The 19932-nt window shown below is 33.8% G+C and overlaps 4 protein-coding genes across 4 annotated transcripts; 1 reads left to right on the top strand and 3 right to left on the bottom strand.

Annotated features, from left to right (window-relative positions):
• Positions 1–291: 291 nt before the first annotated feature.
• LOC140058667 (uncharacterized) lies at positions 292–4399 on the top strand. Its single transcript, XM_072104364.1, has 7 exons — positions 292–1230; positions 1718–1795; positions 1897–2713; positions 3002–3123; positions 3503–3731; positions 3824–3970; positions 4125–4399. Exons 1-7 carry the CDS (start codon positions 868–870, stop codon positions 4397–4399), a joined length of 2031 nt encoding a protein of 676 aa, XP_071960465.1. The 5' UTR covers positions 292–867.
• LOC140058683 (uncharacterized) lies at positions 4009–6359 on the bottom strand. The gene is made up of 3 exons (XM_072104388.1): positions 6052–6359; positions 4979–5464; positions 4009–4646 (listed from the first exon to the last, which is right to left on the bottom strand). The coding sequence occupies exons 2-3, from the start codon at positions 5443–5445 to the stop codon at positions 4469–4471; spliced, it is 645 nt and encodes a 214-aa protein (XP_071960489.1). The 5' UTR covers positions 5446–5464; positions 6052–6359; the 3' UTR covers positions 4009–4468.
• An 842-nt stretch (positions 6360–7201) lies between these two features.
• LOC140058658 (CMP-sialic acid transporter-like) lies at positions 7202–13540 on the bottom strand. The gene is made up of 5 exons (XM_072104353.1): positions 13424–13540; positions 12436–12773; positions 11723–11939; positions 10704–10880; positions 7202–9662 (listed from the first exon to the last, which is right to left on the bottom strand). The coding sequence occupies exons 1-5, from the start codon at positions 13428–13430 to the stop codon at positions 9424–9426; spliced, it is 978 nt and encodes a 325-aa protein (XP_071960454.1). The 5' UTR covers positions 13431–13540; the 3' UTR covers positions 7202–9423.
• Positions 13541–16303: 2763 nt separating this feature from the next.
• Positions 16304–19903, bottom strand: LOC140042266 (uncharacterized). Its single transcript, XM_072087688.1, has 6 exons — positions 19793–19903; positions 19158–19381; positions 18936–19072; positions 18120–18290; positions 17399–17655; positions 16304–17072 (listed from the first exon to the last, which is right to left on the bottom strand). Exons 1-6 carry the CDS (start codon positions 19901–19903, stop codon positions 16785–16787), a joined length of 1188 nt encoding a protein of 395 aa, XP_071943789.1. The 3' UTR covers positions 16304–16784.
• Positions 19904–19932: the final 29 nt, after the last annotated feature.

Here is a 19932-nt window from a genome sequence, read left to right as displayed (position 1 = left end):
TACAACATGGGATTATCCATGATAATATATTACGGTCGTTGTGGGTTAACCGTGGAAGTAGACCTGATGACTTATCCAATGGCAGACTATATAATTTGCCTCGCCTACTTTATCACCGGCGACTAGTAACTGCATCAGCCTCTACTTTTACTATACCCTGCACGTATGATTAAGAAACCCGTCCAAACTTTGAAGACGACCACCAAGTTTGGAATAAGAACTGACGACCACAAAGTTTGAATTTAACGTGAACGCAGAATGACATAAATATACGTATTAAAGGACAACTGTACCGAGGACCATATTTTAAAAACGTATTAGGGGTATACATATGATTTCAGAACCATCGCTAAATCGAGGATATCGCCGCACGCGCTCGCCGTACAGCCGTCGCCGTAAATTGCTGTGACGTCACAGGTGCATCGCATAATCTACTTAATGAGTTTTCGCTGTTGTTACCATACAAAAGATAGGTACCGTCACTTCAATTGCTTATTTAACCTTTTAAATTACTTAAATTTGCCAAAATGTTTTCCTGGTATTTTGAAGAAACACTTCAATATCCAGATAGGCAAAACAAACAATAAAAAAATTCAACTTTTATATTTTTTACGATTTATTTAAAAAGTGTGTTTACTAGAAATGTTCGCGCTTTGCGAGACTTGTCTATGGGACCCGAAGAGTAGCTAGTAGAGAAACATGACGTATGACGTTCTGGAATCATTCAACCATATCGGACTCAAAACTTTTTCTCTGCTAGCTAGCTAGCGATTTTTGGGCCGTGTGCGAGCTTCCTCTCCTCCTCGTGTGTGTGACGGTGGTGTGATCAACATTGTGTAGAGTAGTAGTAGAGAGAGGGAACTGAAAATGCCGGCGTGTGTTGTTTCAAATTGTCGGGAATACGAAAAAGCCCGATTAGATGGAATACCCTTTCATACCTTTCCAAATGATAAGGCGTTGGCCAGAAGATGGTTAACTGTTATTAGAAACGCTAATTTGAATCCCGGCTGTAAGCCGTCGACATACAGAACTTTGCGAGTTTGTGGAAAGCACTTCATGAAGTCAGATTACCTACCTGACCCAAAACACGATCTAGCTCCGCATCTTTACAAGCCAAAACACCGCCTGAAACCTGACGCAGTACCAAGTATATTTGCATTTAACAAACCTAGTAGTACAACTATGAGAAGTGCATTTAAAAAAAGACAGGAGGCTGGTAATCAAGAATCGGTAAGAACAATGATGAATTTACCACCAGAACAATAATATATTAATAATTAGGCCTAATATATCAAAGTAAATTATAGGCCTAATAGTAATAAGTTTTTTTTTTCTTTTTATGTTTAGGCTAAGCCTAAAAAAAAATTAACAATTGACTGGGCCTACTACTCTGTACATTATTAAAATATTACATTTATGATATAGGCCTAGGGATTTTAGGCTATGCCTAGCCTATAAATCCAAACAAGAAAAAATATAGCCTATGCTAGATAGTATTACTACTACTACTAGCTAGAGATAGGCCCTTTCTTAGTGCATTATTTTTTTTAAATGAAAAATGCTATAATGATGATTACTACTAACTAGGCCTACTAACTACTAGCCATCATTTGGTGATTGAGAACAACAACAAATAACACTAACTATAGTTTAAAAAAACAATTCTATTTTTTGTTACTGTGTAGAAATGGTATTAAAGAAAAATAAATATATTTAGGTTTTCACAGGCTCAGAATCATCGCATACATCACATGATGTCCAAGAAAAAAAATCAGTACATGGCAATGATGATGAGGTATGATTATTTATGGTTTATCTATCTTCACCAACTTGTGAATGCGTAGTGTATGTAATAATATCAAATTCTGTAAACTATATAATATTATAATTTTACAGGACTTAAATGTAAGCTTTTCATCATCACATGGAAATGAGTCGATGGGATGGATACCAGAAGAGGACAGTTCTTCTCCCTCTGAAGAAGAAATAGAAGTAGTAGATGATAATGTTACAGGAAAAGTGATAGTCAATGTTGATAGTGTGCTTGAAATGTTTAAGCGATGCCAAGAATGCGGTCAGAAGATAATATCAACAAATGTGTTATACAGGGGAGCAAAAATAATTGTACATTGGCAATGTACTGAATATCACTTTGGCAAATGGGAAAGCTGTCCAGATGTTCGTGGAATGGCAGAAATCAATTTACTTACAGCCTCTGCTATTTTGTACAGTGGAAACACATATCAAGCAATTAATAATTTTGCTAAAATTCTTGATATGCATTTTTTATCATCATCAAGTTTTTATCAAATTCAAAAATGTTATTTGTTGCCAGTCATAAATGAAGCATATAAGGAACAACAAGATGTGATGATTGCCGAACTCATTTTAAGAAGTTTGGATAATGAGACTATCTCAATTTTGGGGGACGCCCGGTCAGACTCGCCAGGGTATTCCGCAAAATATTCTACGTACTCTTTTATTGAAGAGAAAAGTGACAAAATTGTTGATGCTCGGCTGATACAAGTGACGGAATGTTCCAGCTCAGTAGCAATGGAAAAGGAAGGTTTCATCAGAAGTTTAGAGTTTTTGTTGGGTCATGGCATCAACATCAAAACAATCACAACTGACAGATCACCATCAATCAGAAAAGTTATGAAGGACGAATACTGGGAGATATCACATCAGCTTGATTGCTGGCATGTTTGTAAAGGTATGATTGATACAGTAAAATAATTTTCTAACAAACTAAAACCAAATTAAATCCTTCATTTTTTTTACTCTCATCAGTATATAAATAAGCCCCATATACATATTGTACAAATGAGCATTATATGAGTTTGCTCTAATCTATCTCATCTCACACAGTGTAATTTCAATTGACACTTCTTCTAGTCTACTAGTGTAGCACCAGCGAGTACAGTATATACTGTAATCATGTTTGTAAAGTTCATAAATTGTTTTACTAATACTATATTGTATATTTTATCAAATATTTCAGGCATTAAAAAGAAAGTCTTGGCAAGTGGTAAAAAGAAGGGAAATGAGCACCTATTATTGTGGACCAAGAGCATAACAAACCATTTGTGGTTCTGTTGTGCAACTTGTAAAGGTGATGTCCAGGTATGACCACTAGTGAATTTTTTTTTCAATCGACAGGGGTGAAGAGGAAAAGCAAAAGTAATGAAACTCTCATCTTGTGATGTGCTTAACAAGCCCTGTCAATATACTGTAAACAAAACAAAAATATATATTTATGTACATCATCATATTGATAATTGATATATAAAATACTCAAAATTAAAAAATCAGTTCTGCTTTATACTGTGTTTATTATTAATAAGTACTATATAATTAATACAGAAATAAAAATAAAGTTGTGTCCAATAAAAAATATTGCAGTACTATATAAACTGCTCTTATACTAGTATAAAAGAAAAAAGAGCACCATCATCATCATTCTCTAAATTGAGCTTTACACTATTTTTTTACTAATGTTTAGGTACTCAAAAACAGGTGGAAATCAATTTTAAATCACGTGGTAAATGTTCACAGATGGGAGGAAGATGGGATTGAGAATACCTGTGCACACAGTGCCCTAACAGAAGAAGAAGCAGAAAGCAAGATATGGCTAGAATATGATTCGCCAGCCTATGATGCTTTGAAAAAAATTGTACTGGATAAAAGATTAGATAATGATCTTGGTCAACTTGGAGAATTTAAGCATACTGGTGGGTGTGAAATGTTTTTTGTGTAGACAATAAGAATTAAACGTTAGTGTAAAACCCATTTTACTTACTCACTGCTCAATTCTTCAATTCAGGTACCTTAGAGTCCTATCATGCCTCGTACACCAAGTTTGCCCCAAAACGAATTCACTTTCATTATGGTTCTATGCAAGGCAGGACTCAGCTAGCAGTTATAGATCATAATGCTAATGTTGGCAGGAAACAGGCACAAACAATTGCAGGTAATACTTATAATGCATGTAATAAAATAATAAGACACTTTAAGTTAATATACAACATTTTATTATATTCTCTGTTCACCCATGTCTAAACTGTCTAGTCCAGCTACATAATAGGCCTATTAAAAATGATTTGTTTTTCTGAATTTAATTGTAGGTGATCTTCGATACAAAATGGTTTGCCCAAAACGGGGCGATGGATCATGGTCTGCCAAAAAAATTTATGAAGCTAAAAAATATGATTACGTTGTTGATCTGGTTGAGAAGACGCTACAGAGACGAATGGACCCAGGTATAAGGTACAAATATACAGAATCTGCAGTGCCTCTTCCAGAATTACCAAAAAACATCTCAAAGCAGGAACAACCTTCTAAAGATTTATTAATAAATGAATATTGTCAAAGAACCGAGCAAATTATGGATAATCAGTAGATGATTATGATGGTGATGATTTAAATACTGTTGTTATACAAAGTTTATTTTTCAGTTTAATCGAACAAATTATGCATCATCAGTAGCAGGCCAAGAAAAACCTTTGTATGTTCCATCAGGTGAAGGAAACTTTTCTCTAATTTTCTTGACCAAACAAGCTGGCAATACCATTCTGTTCTTGTAGCCTAGTTTTTCACCTTGTAGAATCCATTGTAGTACAACTCTGTAAGCTACAAGGCGGTATTGTCTGATAATTTAAAAAAATGAATGACTTTAGCTAAGTCTGTTAAAAATAAAAAGTGCCATGTTTTCTATATTTTGTTTTACTCACTGCTTGTTGATATCTAGTATTCTATATAGTAATTGGTTATTAGAGTGACTTTTGAAAACATGGTCATGCAAAACAGATTTAGTGGTCAAATGTATTTTTAAAAACAAAACATATTCTTGTGCTTATAGAGTAGTTCTCTTGAGTTTAACACAATGGAACTAGCGGCAAAATGAATGTATTATGTAGAAAGAATAAAAAAAATAAATAAAGGAAGAAAGATATCTTGAATAAAAAACCAAAAGCCTTACTCATTATTTAGTTGGCCATGTAGGCCCCTTGGTTTCGGAAATTGTTTCCAGTTGTGTCGATGACTTCGAAAAAATGTTGTCAAAACACTTGTATTTAAGTGTGCTTCAAGATCACAATGAGATGTAATGCACCGTAATAATAAATCGTCATCTTTTTCCATTGGAGTTGTAGTAGGCCTCTCTCTCTCTAACAAAGACAATGTTTGTTGAACTTCATTGCAACATACACATTCGTCTTCCGTTGCCATTGGTGTACAAAAACCACATGTACACCAAAAACTGTCATTCAGTCTACTTACTAAAGCTGTTGGCAGGGGTGCAACTGCACTATTATTCTTCTCCTTTCTTCTGCGCTCTATCTCGGTTGGTGAGTATTGTGGTTCAAATAAATATGGTTTTGGAACAGAATAAAAAATATCGTCGTCACTTCCATACTCTTCTTCTTCTGTTTCATGCACTTCAGCCATGTTTTATCGTTATATGTGTCTATGGTGAAATTAAATGAGAGTATTAAATTGGGCTATATTAAATACCGATTTGATATGCACTGCCTAGTAGGCCCTGGGTCTACCTAGTAGTATTCAATCCATCTGCCTAACCCTTCCTCTAGCTGGGCACAATATGATTATGAGTGAGGATTTCGAGTAAAATATTATTAATATTATTATAATAAGTTCATGAATTTTTAGGCGTTCATAAACGGCGGCCATGCCCCACCCACCATGCCATGGCCAAAGGCCCAAAATAATCAGACCCACTCTAAGCTAGTAGTAGAGTACTACTAGGCCTAGGCTGGTACTAGGTAGGCATAGTACTACACTAGGCTCTTGCGCATATCAATTAGTAGCCTATTTATTATAGGCCTAGCCTAGTAGAATAGGCTTACCCAGACTCCTACTAGGACTAGGCTAGGCATATATATAAAAGAAAACAGCGGCAGCAGAGCCAGAGCAGAGGGGACCTAGCCTAGCTAGGCCTAGGCCTAGGGTTAGGCCTAGTTTTGTTTTCCAAAATTGAAATTACGAGACCCTGACACAAAAACAAACATAATCTAATTTTTTTTTTAAACTTACGTGATAAGCCCACGATCAATGCTAAAAAACTTGTCTGGAAAAATTACAACTATCTCACACACAGAGTTTACCACATCACCACACGTCACATACACACCACCACCACACAGCAGCAGCAGAGAAAAAGTTTTGAGTCCGATATGGTTGAATGATTCCAGAACGTCATACGTCATGTTTCTACTAGCTACTCTTCGGGTCCCATAGACAAGTCTCGCAAAGCGCGAACATTTCTAGTAAACACACTTTTTAAATAAATCGTAAAAAATATAAAAGTTGAATTGTTTTATTGTTTGTTTTGTCTATCTGGATATTGAAGTGTTTCTTCAAAATACCAGGAAAACATTTTGGCAAATTTAAGTAATTTAAAAGGTTAAATAAGCAATTAAAGTGACGGTACCTATCTATTGTATGGTAACAACAGCGAAAACTCATTAAGTAGATTATGCGATGCACCTGTGACGTCACAGCAATTTACGGCGACGGCTGTACGGCGAGCGCGTGCGGCGATATCCTCGATTTCGCGATGGTTCTGAAATCATATGTATACCCCTAATACGTTTTTAAAATATGGTCCTCGGTACAGTTGTCCTTTAAGCTTTATTAAACTACATAAAGTGAATGCAACAGCAGTAAGTATATTTTTTTAACCGCTTTCAGAACGATTTGTGTTGGCCTAATTACCGTAAAATAACGGGTCAAGAGAAGCTTCTGGACCTGGTGCTAACTTTAGGCCTAGGCTAGTCAACTTAAAAAGGGGCACACAGCATTGAAACTAGATCGATTAACCACCGTCAGCAAATGTAATATTTCTCACTCATAAAATAGAAATGACTGAGAACATCAAATCCTAGGTAATTTTCCATTTCATCTTTCTATTTTCATTGACATTACCGTTTAGGTCTAGGATAGGGCTGTTTCAATTAGGCTTAGACCCTAGGACATTTGGAGTTAACTTCTGCATAATTATAATAAACGTGATCGTCACGTTTTATTATGCTAGTACAGTATATGTGTACATTTCAAATCCCTGTTATTCAATCTTCCATAACAACCAACTAACCCAAAAGATTCAGACCTATTATCAATTTGTACTTTGGCATAAGTTGATGAGGTACAAAAGTAAAAACAAACTCAGTCAAAAACAAACATAAACAGTGCAGATGTTGTAAACTATTTTATTGGTGTGTTACTGTTAGTATAAATGATAAATTAAATGATATTAAATTTGTAAAGCAATAGACCACCACCAGTAGTACAATTTAAAGAGTCATACGATAGTATAATTATTACAATTATCCATCATACATGAAGTAGTTACTGCAGTAATGCTAGTAGTCACAGTGGTAATTAAATTCAGCTGCAATATGCATTATTGATTTAATTACATTTATTATTAACTACAGTTCTGTAATTATACAAAGCAAACAACACACCATCTTGATACTACAGTCAAATAGTACAAGTAAAGGCTTCTTATAGTATTAAGCTCTGTCTAGACTATCAAACTAGTTTGACAAAGAAGAGGTGCCCAAATATGGTAGCGATATAATGTCATCGTATCCATATATGGGCACATCTCATTTTTTTGTCACATAAAGTTTGATAAAGGTGTAGACAGAGCTTTAGGTGAGCACACCTTCACTAAACCAACTACTGGTTATAGTTACTGAAAAATATATAAAGTAAAGTACATTGTGAACTACACATGGGACCATGACATGGATTATTCATGGAGCTATATCTAATTTATAGCTCCATGGATTATGTTACTGCAGTAACTATATTTTGTTTGTGCTTGAACCTGTTTATAATTTAGCAAGCTTTTTCTGTAAACAGTGTTTATTTCAGTATTAAGTAACAATTGTATAACTGCTTCAAGAACATTTACAGTGAAACAAGGTAAAATAAAAATATTCTTGATTGATAACAGAGAGTGCACAAAATGTACACGTCATGTACTGCAGTTTAAAAAAATCCAGAAATGATCTCAAAATGTTTTCACTAAAATATATGTACTGGTATTAACTAATTCAAAAATGATTTTAAATCATATCAGTAATGCTACAACACAAGTCAATTCACTAAACATAAATTATTATAATAAGCAGTATACCAGCTAATTGGCCCATATTTAAAAAATACATAAAATGCAAGGTAATCAGTATTTTCTAATATTAAAACTTTTTTTTGTTGCTTTTTTTGCTACAAAACTAAATTGTTAAAAAAAACCTTTGAAATACCAACCAATATACACATTAGAATATAGATGTTTAATTAAACAATAATAACTAATAATTAAATATTCAAAATAGTATAATTAATAAATCAAATAATGTGAGAAGAGAAATTTATAATTGTTTAAACTACTATACTCCTGCCTTTCCTTTATAATTACACATTTATGAAAAAATGATGTTTCAAGGTTTGATGGTTTCATAAACATTTACCATTAAAATCAATTCTCTCAATGTCAAGGAAAAATATTTCACATTTAAAAAGAAAATATTTAATAAAAATTTCCCTCAACACCATAATACTATGTACTGTATCGTATCAATATAAAACATTAGAACAAATCTAAATAGCTATGACATCATTTAATGATATTATTATGATTGTATTTAATATCTTCATTTACTATATCATTATTACTTTACTACAATACAATAGAGAATACAATACATAAAAACAAAATAATGAAATATAAAATCATAATAGAGAAAATGTCAATTATTAAATAGTTATGTCCTAATTTTTTTTTTCCCTTCATTATTAAAAGTTAATTTTATGTATTTTACTAGGCAAGTTTATTTAATACTAAATTCTAAGAAATACGGTGGATAAGAAAATGCATAAATTGTATGTGGGAATGTATTTTTGAATCTCACCACTGCATGTACAGCATGAAGTGTGATAAATAATACTGTATTATTATTTTTCAGCTGCCTAAATGTACAATAAGCATAATTATTAATAATAGACTACACGTACAAAGTAGTATGACTATATTCAGTGGCATAATGCATACGACTTCTATAAGGGCCCTCTAACGCTGGGCATTTTCATTGGGGCTGCTTATGCTCAGTTGCTCCACTTCTGGGTTTAGCCATTGAACACTCATAGCTGTTGCACCACTGACTATATTTAGTCAAACAGTGATGATGAATTGTTGTTTTTTGATAAAGACTATAAAACTATATAATTTGTTAAGAGAAAATGTATCAGTCTACTACAGTATGTGAAAGTTTATTCAGGTATTGCTCCAATCAGTGCCCAGGCTAAATAGGTCGCCTCAGTCAACTGACCCTAAAATGAGGTACAGTTACAAAAAGTATATCTGAGCGAATGCAAAACTTTTAAATTTTGCACAGTTTAAACAGTCTGAACTTGGGCAGGTTTCGGTGGCGCAGGTTTTGGTAAACTATACAAGTAAATGGCTAGCATGACTAATCCAGAACCCATTATAAAGTATCGACCAAACATTGCTTCAAACAAAAAGTAAGAACAAACAACCGCTGCTACGATAGACACTGCAGTTGAAAACCCTTTGATGATGTTATCTGTGTACTTGACTACAATTGATGTATACAATCCACCTATACTAGCCATACCTGTAATAAAACAATGACATTGTTATACAAAAACAGTAGTGTTTTGATATTCTATGAATTCTAAGTATTTATTTATTTTTTTTTTATTTATTTATTTATTCGACTTCTCACTAACTCAGTTAGTGAAGGACCTGGACCAACAGGTGGTAAACACCTCTAAAACGGTCCAGTCCCAATTTGCACAGTGGCTGTGTGTGACAGTGGCTGTGTTTGTGTGGACTAGTACACCGGGGTAACCCCCTACTCGTCTCGAAAGATGTACTAGGTTCTTTAAAGTGCGCATGAGCTATGTGTACACTGGACCTACGGTTTATAGTCTTTATCCGAGAAGACTCGTTCTACCACCAGAACCATAGAGCGAGTGAGCCTCGAACCCTTGCGTTTAGTTTTGGAGTCCAGTAGCTATTCAAGAAATGCCACATTATGAGCAAATGTATGACAGTATTTTATAAAAATCGAGTAAATATTGTGAGTAGGCTAGAATATTATCATGAAAGGAGTGATAGCTGGTAGGAAGAGGCTAAGATGATTGTGTCTTTTTTAGCTATGTTGTGCCTAGCCTACATGTTATAAAAACCTAGCTATAAATATATTTACATAAATATATACTTCTGGCTGCACTGAGAGCCGTTTGTGGACGCTGTTTGACTAAAATTTGTTAGTCATGAGAACAAGACTTGTATGTATTCTTCCATATAGGAAATATGGCATGAGATAATACTAGCTGTTTTTTTACCACTTTTTATTACATGAACTATGGATGAATTATGAAATAAAAGTAATCATTAATATTCAAATAACTACATAATGTCTTACCTATAATAACTACATAATGTCTTACCTATAATAACTACATAATGTCTTACCTATAATAACTACATAATGTCTTACCTATAATAACTACATAATGTCTTACCTATAATAACTACATAATGTCTTACCTATAATAACTACATAATGTCTTACCTATAATAACTACATAATGTCTTACCTATAATAACTACATAATGTCTTACCTATAATAACTACATAATGTCTTACCTATAATTAGGTAAATATAATTATTATACCCATAGAAAAAACCATTTTCCAGAATGTTGGCTCCATCTTTTGTCAAGACGCCTACGAAAGCACTTACGATACCAAACAAGTACATCTGAACATTACGTATCCACAGTGAGGTATCAGACCCTTTCAGTACCTTCTCAAAATATACACCTGTAAAAATAACAAAAAATAAGGGTTGTCAGTCTGCTTATATTTGAAACCAAACTTCCATGAGGTCTAAAAGATCCCAAATTCATTTTTACCTTAAAGCTCAGGTACAGGCATGAAATTTTAATAAAAATTTTGGTCAATTGTACATAAATCAAATATTTGTTACAGAAATCAAGACGAAAAAACATGAATTTCCCTTAATATCGTCAAATACAAAATTTGGCAAAATTCTTCCATAAAAACCAGGAAGACCTTTGTTTAGTAGTTAGGTGGTTAACCTAATGTAATAACATGTCTGGTGACTCCCTACAAGGTGAAAAAAGATGGTGGATATGCGGTGGATAATTTTTGCTATAGCATGAAAATAAAAATCTGAAGTTGAATAAAAATACTATAAATGTAATATTCAAGTTATATTAGCTATATTTAGTCATCTGATAACATTTTTTACCACACTGTTTAGTTTTCATAGCTTTTTAAAATGCCTCTCTATTTACAAAATTTGTGTACAAAAGAATAGAGATTTTACTGTGTAATTTGAAGTGCTTATTTTCAACAAGCTTGTGTAACACAAATAAAATCCCAAAAATTATGAAACATAGGGGAAACTATAGATCGATAATTATTGGAATGTATGATCAATAGAAATTGTTTGCCCGCACCTTTAAAGTAATCTTTAAGTTCAAGTGTATTGGAACAACGTTATTTAGCTAGGTACATAAGCAAAATATGCTATATTTGTTGAAATTAATATACTGTAATTTGTAACCAAATATGCATTGTGGGTAATGTATACTGCATTTTAGAGAAGGTTGGTTATTATAATTTAGTTGTGTTGTTACCTGCAAAACCTGAGCATAGACATGACGCAAGGATAGCCACCAGTCCATACGTGTAGTTGTAATGTGAACCTTGCTTGACATTTGCTGAATCTAATTGAACAAGCGCAATACCGAAAAATAACAAGACCAGCGACCCCCACTGCACACGGCTAATTGATTTACCGATCATTAAAACCATAAACATAGCAGTGGTTAGAATCTTTAGCTGGTATGTAACCTAAGGAAGAGAAAGGACATTTTATAAGGTATATTATACATTGCAGGATATGAGTAAGACCTGATGTGTAGTGTGAAAATGTTTGAATCTTAACGATAATATCAAAGTCAAAGATGCTCTCCCGGTGGAATAAATACCATCCTGAGATGAGAGCATGTCTTATTTTAATTAGTCAGTACAGTTTATTTATGTTATTACTTTCTATGGACCAGATAAATGATTAAATGATGTGTGATTGTAATAGCAAATGCAACATTAAAGTAAACAGCAAACAATTTTCGTCTTTGAAATAAAGCTACGGTAGTTTTAAGCTCTGTCTACACTATCAAACTTTATGTGACAAAAAATGTGATGTGCCTATATATGGACATGATGCTGTCACATCACTACCATATTTAAGCATATCACTACCATATTTAGGCACATCTAACTAGTTTGATAGTGTAGACAGAGCTTTAATGTGGACATTATAAAATATTGTGAATTACAAGCATACCTGATATGTGGCCGCATCCAAGTTGGAAAGAGCAAAAAATGCTAAGTTATTTTGAATGGCATAAATAACTGATGGAATGCACATCTTAAAAGTGTCGGAAGGTTTACAGAATACATTACGATAGACATCAACAATCATGCCACGAATGCTAGCGTGTTCCTTGATCAGGATCATTAAAGAAAGAAAGAGCTTCGACAGCTCTGTCATCATGACAGTTGTGGTTGAGTAGTACATCGGTCCGTCACGTGATCTGGTGTATCGCACTAAGAGTATGTAGGCTGTTGCATTGACCGTCAACACCATAAGAATGTACAGTTTGAACCCTAATGTTACATCATCTAAATATAAAAATAACAAATTGTAAACAAGAGGAGATGGTGGACTGTTAGTGTTATGATGGGTAAGTTTGGTAAAACAATAATATTTGCTAGGCTGAAATTACGACGTAATTTGTGAACAATTTGATTGTTTAGTTTTAACGATCGTAATGTTGAAGTTGAACTTGGTTTAACTTCACAATTGCATATTTAACATTGATTTTTACCCTCTTTTTCTGTAAAATCGTTGAATCTGGTTAACTCAACATCGACTGGAAAACAGGCTTTACTTGTTTTAAAAATAAATTTAAGAAGAGTAGGCGGCCTCTAAGTCTAACTTACTTTGTAATACTCATACTAACCTATTAGTCTAAGGTTGGAAGTAGAATTTACTCCATCTTTGTTTAAGCCAAGATAGGACATAACTTTGAAGCTCTCTTTAGGCCTACCAGGGCCTACAGAAAACTGTCATCGCCCCGGCCCTGAAGGGACAAAATGAATGCTCTAGTCAAAAGTGGGCGTTTTTATCCAGTCAGTGCAGAGTGCAGTCTAGCTAGGCCTAGTCTCGTACCTACAAACAGTTACACGGCCTAGCATAGCCCTCCTAAATTTAAATCAGTTTTCTTACTTTTGTCATTTATAATACAGTATACAATAAGGTTTATACTAACCTGCCATTTCGATTTCAGTTTCTAAAGTTACTATATAAGAGAATAAATAATGAAATGCCAGAAATTGTACAAAAATAAGATAGCTCTTTCAAAGAATCTACGGTGACCGACCACCACAGTAAGTACACACACGCACGATTCGACGTGTAATAAACTCTTCAACCTAACAAGTTATACTATAGAGGGGGCACCCTCACGTTCCTTGCAAAAGTTTGATGATGAATTAACATGTGTAATGCAAATGATTAATCTAGAAAAAAAGAAAGCTTACCTTGTGGGAGACTATAACATAAACTTACTCCAACAATCTACCGACAACACTATCCAATCACACTTAGACACAATATTTTCTCAGTCATTTCAGCCAATCATAAAAAGTCCTACTAGAATATCCGATAATTGTGCTTCAATAATTGATAACATTTATTGCAACATCGATTCTTTTACTACGTCCCTTAAAAGTGGAATACTTATTACTGATATTTCTGATCACTTCCCAATATTTTGTGTAGATACTTTGGAAAAACATAATAAGCAATATCCTCGATTTGTATATAAACGACAATACTCTCCTCAACAAACGGAGTATTTTTTGCAAGAATTACAAAGTAATCAGTGGAATGATGTGCTATTCTCAAATAATGCGAATGTTGCTTATCAAAATTTTACAAACACTTTAAATAAAACAATTGATAATTGTTTCCCTTTAAAACGAATTAGAAATAAGGCGAACAAGTTAAAATCTCCTTGGATCACAGCTGAAATTGCCAGAGCTATCTCTCAAAAACATAAATTATATAAAAAGTACAAACAAAATAACACCACTACTAATAAAAGTACGTACATACATTTTAGAAACAAGTTAACCACTACTATTAGAAATCGGAAAAAAGAATATTATATGGTCCAGTTTGAACGAAATAAACAAGATATTAAAAAAACGTGGACAATCCTAAATGATATAATGGGTAGGAAAAAGACTACCAATTTGCCTACAAAAATAAAATTGGGTACTGAGACTTTCTCTGATAATGATGAGAAAGCTGATGCATTCAACTCTTTTTTTATTAATATTGGAGAAAAACTAAATAATAAATTTAGGCATGAATCTCAAAATGAAGAAATCACCCACAGAACTTTCTTAAAGGGAAATTTTACCTCTTCAATGTTTTTTAAGCCTGTTACTGAACATGAACTTAACCACTATATTAAAAACACAAAGAATACTTCTCCTGGCCATGATGGTATAAGTGCCCAACTCATAAAATCTGCTTCCCCGTTTATTTTAAAACCTTTATTGCATATTATTAATACGTCATTATCATCGGGCTGTGTCCCGGCTGATATAAAAATTGCTAAAGTTATCCCGGTATTTAAGAATGGTGACATCTCCGATATAAATAATTATCGGCCTATTTCCATTTTACCCTTTTTTTCCAAAATATTTGAGAGGATTGTGTATGATCAAACGATTTGTTACCTCTCAAAATATAACGTACTGAGTAAAACACAGTATGGATTTAGACAACACCATTCAACTAGGCATGCTTTAATACAATCGATTGAAAAAATCACAAACGCTATTGAGAATAAAGAGTTCACACTAGGAGTTTTCCTTGATTTATCAAAAGCGTTTGATACAATCGATCATGATATATTATTAGATAAGTTAAGATTTTATGGTATAAGAGGAGTTCCGCTAAACTGGTTCTCAAACTATCTTAAAAAAAGACTACAATACACATTTATTGTTAATACTGCATCTAGTAAAATGACAGTAAACACTGGAGTTCCTCAGGGATCCATATTGGGTCCATTATTATTTCTTATATTCATTAATGATATTAGTCTAGCATGTAACCATGTAGACATGATTATGTATGCAGATGACACAAATGTGTTTTATAGTCACAATGATATTACTCAAGCTTTTGATACAATGAACCAGGAGTTATCTATACTTTCGGACTGGTTTATTGCTAACAAATTAACGCTAAATGTAAACAAATCAAAATATGTTATATTTAAGGCTAGAAATAAGTCAGCTGACACTACCTCACTAGAATTGAGGATGGGAAATGAATGTATAGTAAAAGCTACTGAAGTTAAATTTCTAGGCTTATTTCTGGATGAAACTTTATCGTTTAATTTTCATGTAAATGAGGTAGCAAACAGTATTTCTAGAATAATTGGTGTCTTAAACAAAGTGAAGTCTATGTTATCAAGTAAAATCTTGTTAACGGTATACAATGCACTTATATTACCTAGAATAACGTATGCTATCACAGTATGGGGTGCTACTTCTGCTACAAACTTAAACCGTATACATATTCTCCAGAAAAAAGCACTTAGAAATATTTGTCATGTTCATTTTATGCATCCTTCTCATCCACTTTTTATTTCAACCCAAACATTAAATATTTTTGACCTTTATACGAAACACACTGCTATATTTATGTATCAATATAAACATAATCTATTACCTGAATCATTTAATAACTTATTTAGTACATCTGCCTCATTCCATAATTACTCAACTAGAAACAGGTCAAACTACTGTCCACAACTAAAACGCACCAAAGTCGGACAGCAATGTATTTCCTACCAAGGAACACATATTTGGAACAATTTAACAGACTATATAAAACAATCCCCCACTTTAAGTTTGTTTAAACAGAGATTAAAGCAATATTATAACAATAGAAATATTTAAGTTAAGTAAATCACATTATGTTATTTTGGTTTGTTCTTTTTGTTTGTACTAATTGTTTGATCTTTTTGTTAGGGTTACATGCTTAAAGCACTTGTGCTTATTTTGTATCCCATTCCATTATCTTATTATTTGTATTGTATTTGTATATGTTTTTATTTTGATTATGGAATAAAAATGTCGATGAATTGAATTGAATTGATATCAATTTTTGAAGACATCATAAAACCACGGAAAAGTTAAATTTTTAACTCTTCCCTGATAAAACATAAACACAGAGGTTATTTTGTAAATCGTACCAATTATTTTATTGCTTATCAAAATATTGTCTTTTAAATGTCTAAATAAAAATTTACAGTTCAATTTAATCTGGGCCCTCCATACAGTGCCAAATTAATAAAGAGATTACTTTACTTCTTTCATAAAATTAATATTCAATATTACAGTCCCTACTGTATAAAATTATATGTCTATCTTGCATTGATAAAATATATTAGCTATCTGGTAATCTATAAGACACATATCATATAAAGATCTGAATTTATTTAATGTACAGTACTACTGTATTCGCCTCTATGTGATAGCATGGAAACGCCAATTAATCATTCATTATTTTCAGAAATTTGACTGTAATTTTAGTTATTTGCATTGCTAAAGTTTAGATTGTTTTCTTATTTGTTCAGGACATACATAGTTATTAATTCTCTGCACTCTACATGTATCAAGATCAACACCAACAAACTCTTTAGCACCCTCAAACTTTTCTAGGAATTTATCAACAGTTAGACTCATCTTTCCAGGCAAACTGTAGTAGTAATCACTAATTGATTGCAACATCCATATTGGATAGGTCATGCTTCCTCGTGTACTGATGGTTTGTCCAATTTTAAATCTATGCGTTCCAAGAATTCGAGGGAGCCTCTTTGCATCAGGATGGTCCTGAAAGAAAAAAGATATTAATATAAAAATATTTTTCTGTCAGTTTTAAATCTAATTTAACAAAACAGACATTGAAAATACTAAAACTCCTCATTAGGGGGAACACCTATTAAGGGACATTTTCCAATGGGCCATACCAGGTGAACTATATGTTTTAACACTACGGCCGACCCTATTTTCTGGAGACACCTCTATTAAGCGAACCTTTTGCATATACCATATATTTAAAATACAGTGGTCTTCATACATAAAAAAGAACTACTGTATTTAATATGGAGTATTTACATTTTGAAAGCTTTATCCATACACTTGAATCCTCCTATTACCTTCAAATAAATCCTCAGAATGTTGCAATTATCCAGAATTTCTGGCGCTTGGTTTTGAAAGATTGTTTCCAGAATAGGGAAAAGAGTTTGTGGAATTTGGTCATCAGGAAGAAAGTCTTGTTGATTCCGGTTCAGTTGGTCCAGAGTAATTTTGCCATCTTTGATTGAGTGTGTGTACATTAACCTATCCTTCGTAAATTGGTTCATCTTTTCGATCCAAGCACAAACAAGAGGCGCCCTCTGTTTCATAATATACCCTGTTCAAAAATATATTTTTGTACGACATGAGAAACACCTTACCAGCTACCGGTTAAATAATTGGTAAACAAAACATACATTGTAATAAAACTTATGATGGTTATCTATAGGCTAAAGAAAACTGATTCATGAAACTTAAAAGCTACAGAAACCAAAACAAAAAGGGGTATCAATAATCAGTGTCAAGATCTGATGTAACAATGCTGTGGTTGGTTTCGGAGGGTATTTATCATACGATACCAGGAGAGTAGTGAGTAAAATAAATAAACTGCAGGGCCATAGCCAGCATAAGAGTCAGCATGATGCAGACAAGGCACTCATCTCGTCTGAAATTTTCAGTTTTCACCACCCAGCCCCCCCCCCCCCCAATCCCCCAGCACATCTCATATTTTAATTATATTTAAAGCATGTTTGCCCTGTCTGTTTTTAACCTCTGGCTACACCTTGATTTGTACCTATGTACCTGGGTATGGATCTCTGTAGAGATGGGCATACAGCATACCATGCATTGCAAAGTCAGCAATGCAAGGTTTGAATCCAAGAAGGAATGGATACACCTCAAAATGCTTGCTTAGATTGTCCAATAACTCTAAGTATCCTCTCTCAATTTCTGGTATTGATTCTTTATTGATACCTGTAAAGCAAAGAATACTGGCAATTAGTACAATTGATGATTATCTATTAGTACAATTGATGATTATCTTTTGAAATGTTATGTCTAGTGAAGTTGACTTCTTCAGAAATTTGCAGAAAATGAATCGGGGGAAAATTCAACCCCAACCCCCTAAATTTCACAAATTGTTATGTAAAAGATAGGACATCAAATTAAGTTAAGCACTTCATTGCTCTACTTTTACTCCCTGGGGCCCCATTTCAAAATACTGGAACCAGGCCCGTATGCAGTATTTATAATGGGGGGTGCGAGGGAAGCGAGCAACAATGGCTGGGGACCAGGGGGCCGCCAAGGTCCCCCGGTCAGGGTCCAGGGGCCGAAAGCCCAGACAAAATTTGCGTTATTTGACGTTCTAAAGACGGATTTAAGACTCTTTGTTGTGGCTTGGGCTAGTTAACATATTTTTGTTTGTATACCATTGATAATGTAAATTTTGTATATATATAATGATATTGTCTTTAGTTAAACAAGACAAGAAAAATTACCAACCGAGGAAATAGTGGACCTCTTGGGACTTGGGGGGGGGGGGGGGGGTGCGTCTGCACCCAACCCCTCCTGGATACGGGCACCACTGCAATCAATGATCATATGATGTTGTTCTCTTACCTAATACAGGAAGCATACTGGAGAAGTATGCCATTGCCATCTTTGCTCTTTCCCTCTGCACGGATGCCGTCTCTTTAGGTAAAACAGTACTTCCAAACTCCTGATTAATAAAAGGCAGATTTTCTTTGAAAGACCACCTGAAATACAAAGTTCATTTTGTGAGTGCTTATTCAAAACAAGTGCAATAGCACTGTGGATGATGACAATTTTTACTTTTAATACCTGTAATGCATTATTGGAAGAACAAGCCACTCGTCTGCATAAAGTTCAAGTAACATTGACACGATCCGTTGGCATGGTGTTTGTGGATAGATTGATGGAAGTGGGTGGAGCTTCTCAAGATAGTGAATGATTTCTGTCGAATCTTGTACATATTTTCCATCTGGTGTGATAATCACAGGGACTACTTTCCATCCCACATTTGGTTTCAGAATGTTTTCATGGATCTGTTTACAAAACAATATGAATGAAAATGAAAAAAAAACGAATGAAATAATTGTTCATTAAAAATTAAATTTTTTTAGTCATTTATTTTATATTTTAGGCCTAGGCTAGGCCTATATCAACATTGGCAATATAAATAAAATACGTTATAAAAAGGAAGTTCAAACACTAACCATTGGTTTGAATTAAAGTGAGACGTTTGGCCCAAAAGTGGGCTGAATCGTCCCACCAAATGTGGGCCGAATCGTCCCGGATTCTTTATGGGCCCTCTTCTATCTAGCCTACTAACTAGGCCGATGTGGTCACGTGGCCTAGAGGGCCGGTCTAGTCCTAGGCTAGCTAGGCCTAGATAGCCTTTTATTAGTAGTTAATAGTAGCCTAGCCGTATGAGCTAGGCCTAGCTGATTTCATACCTCATGTGACGACTGAACAGGGTCGAACTGAATACCTTTATACCGTAAATAAGCTCGAACTTTCCCTGTGTATGGTGACAGTTCCGAACCTACAAGTTGTAACGGATCCATATTTTTTCTCTGTAATTTTTAACATGGCG

The sequence above is a fragment of the Antedon mediterranea genome, chromosome 1, assembly GCF_964355755.1.
Source record: "Antedon mediterranea chromosome 1, ecAntMedi1.1, whole genome shotgun sequence".
In the NCBI taxonomy this organism is placed as follows: domain Eukaryota; kingdom Metazoa; phylum Echinodermata; class Crinoidea; order Comatulida; family Antedonidae; genus Antedon; species Antedon mediterranea.
The sequence above is the reverse complement of the archived record's forward strand: the minus strand, read 5'-3'. Positions and strand labels throughout refer to the sequence as shown.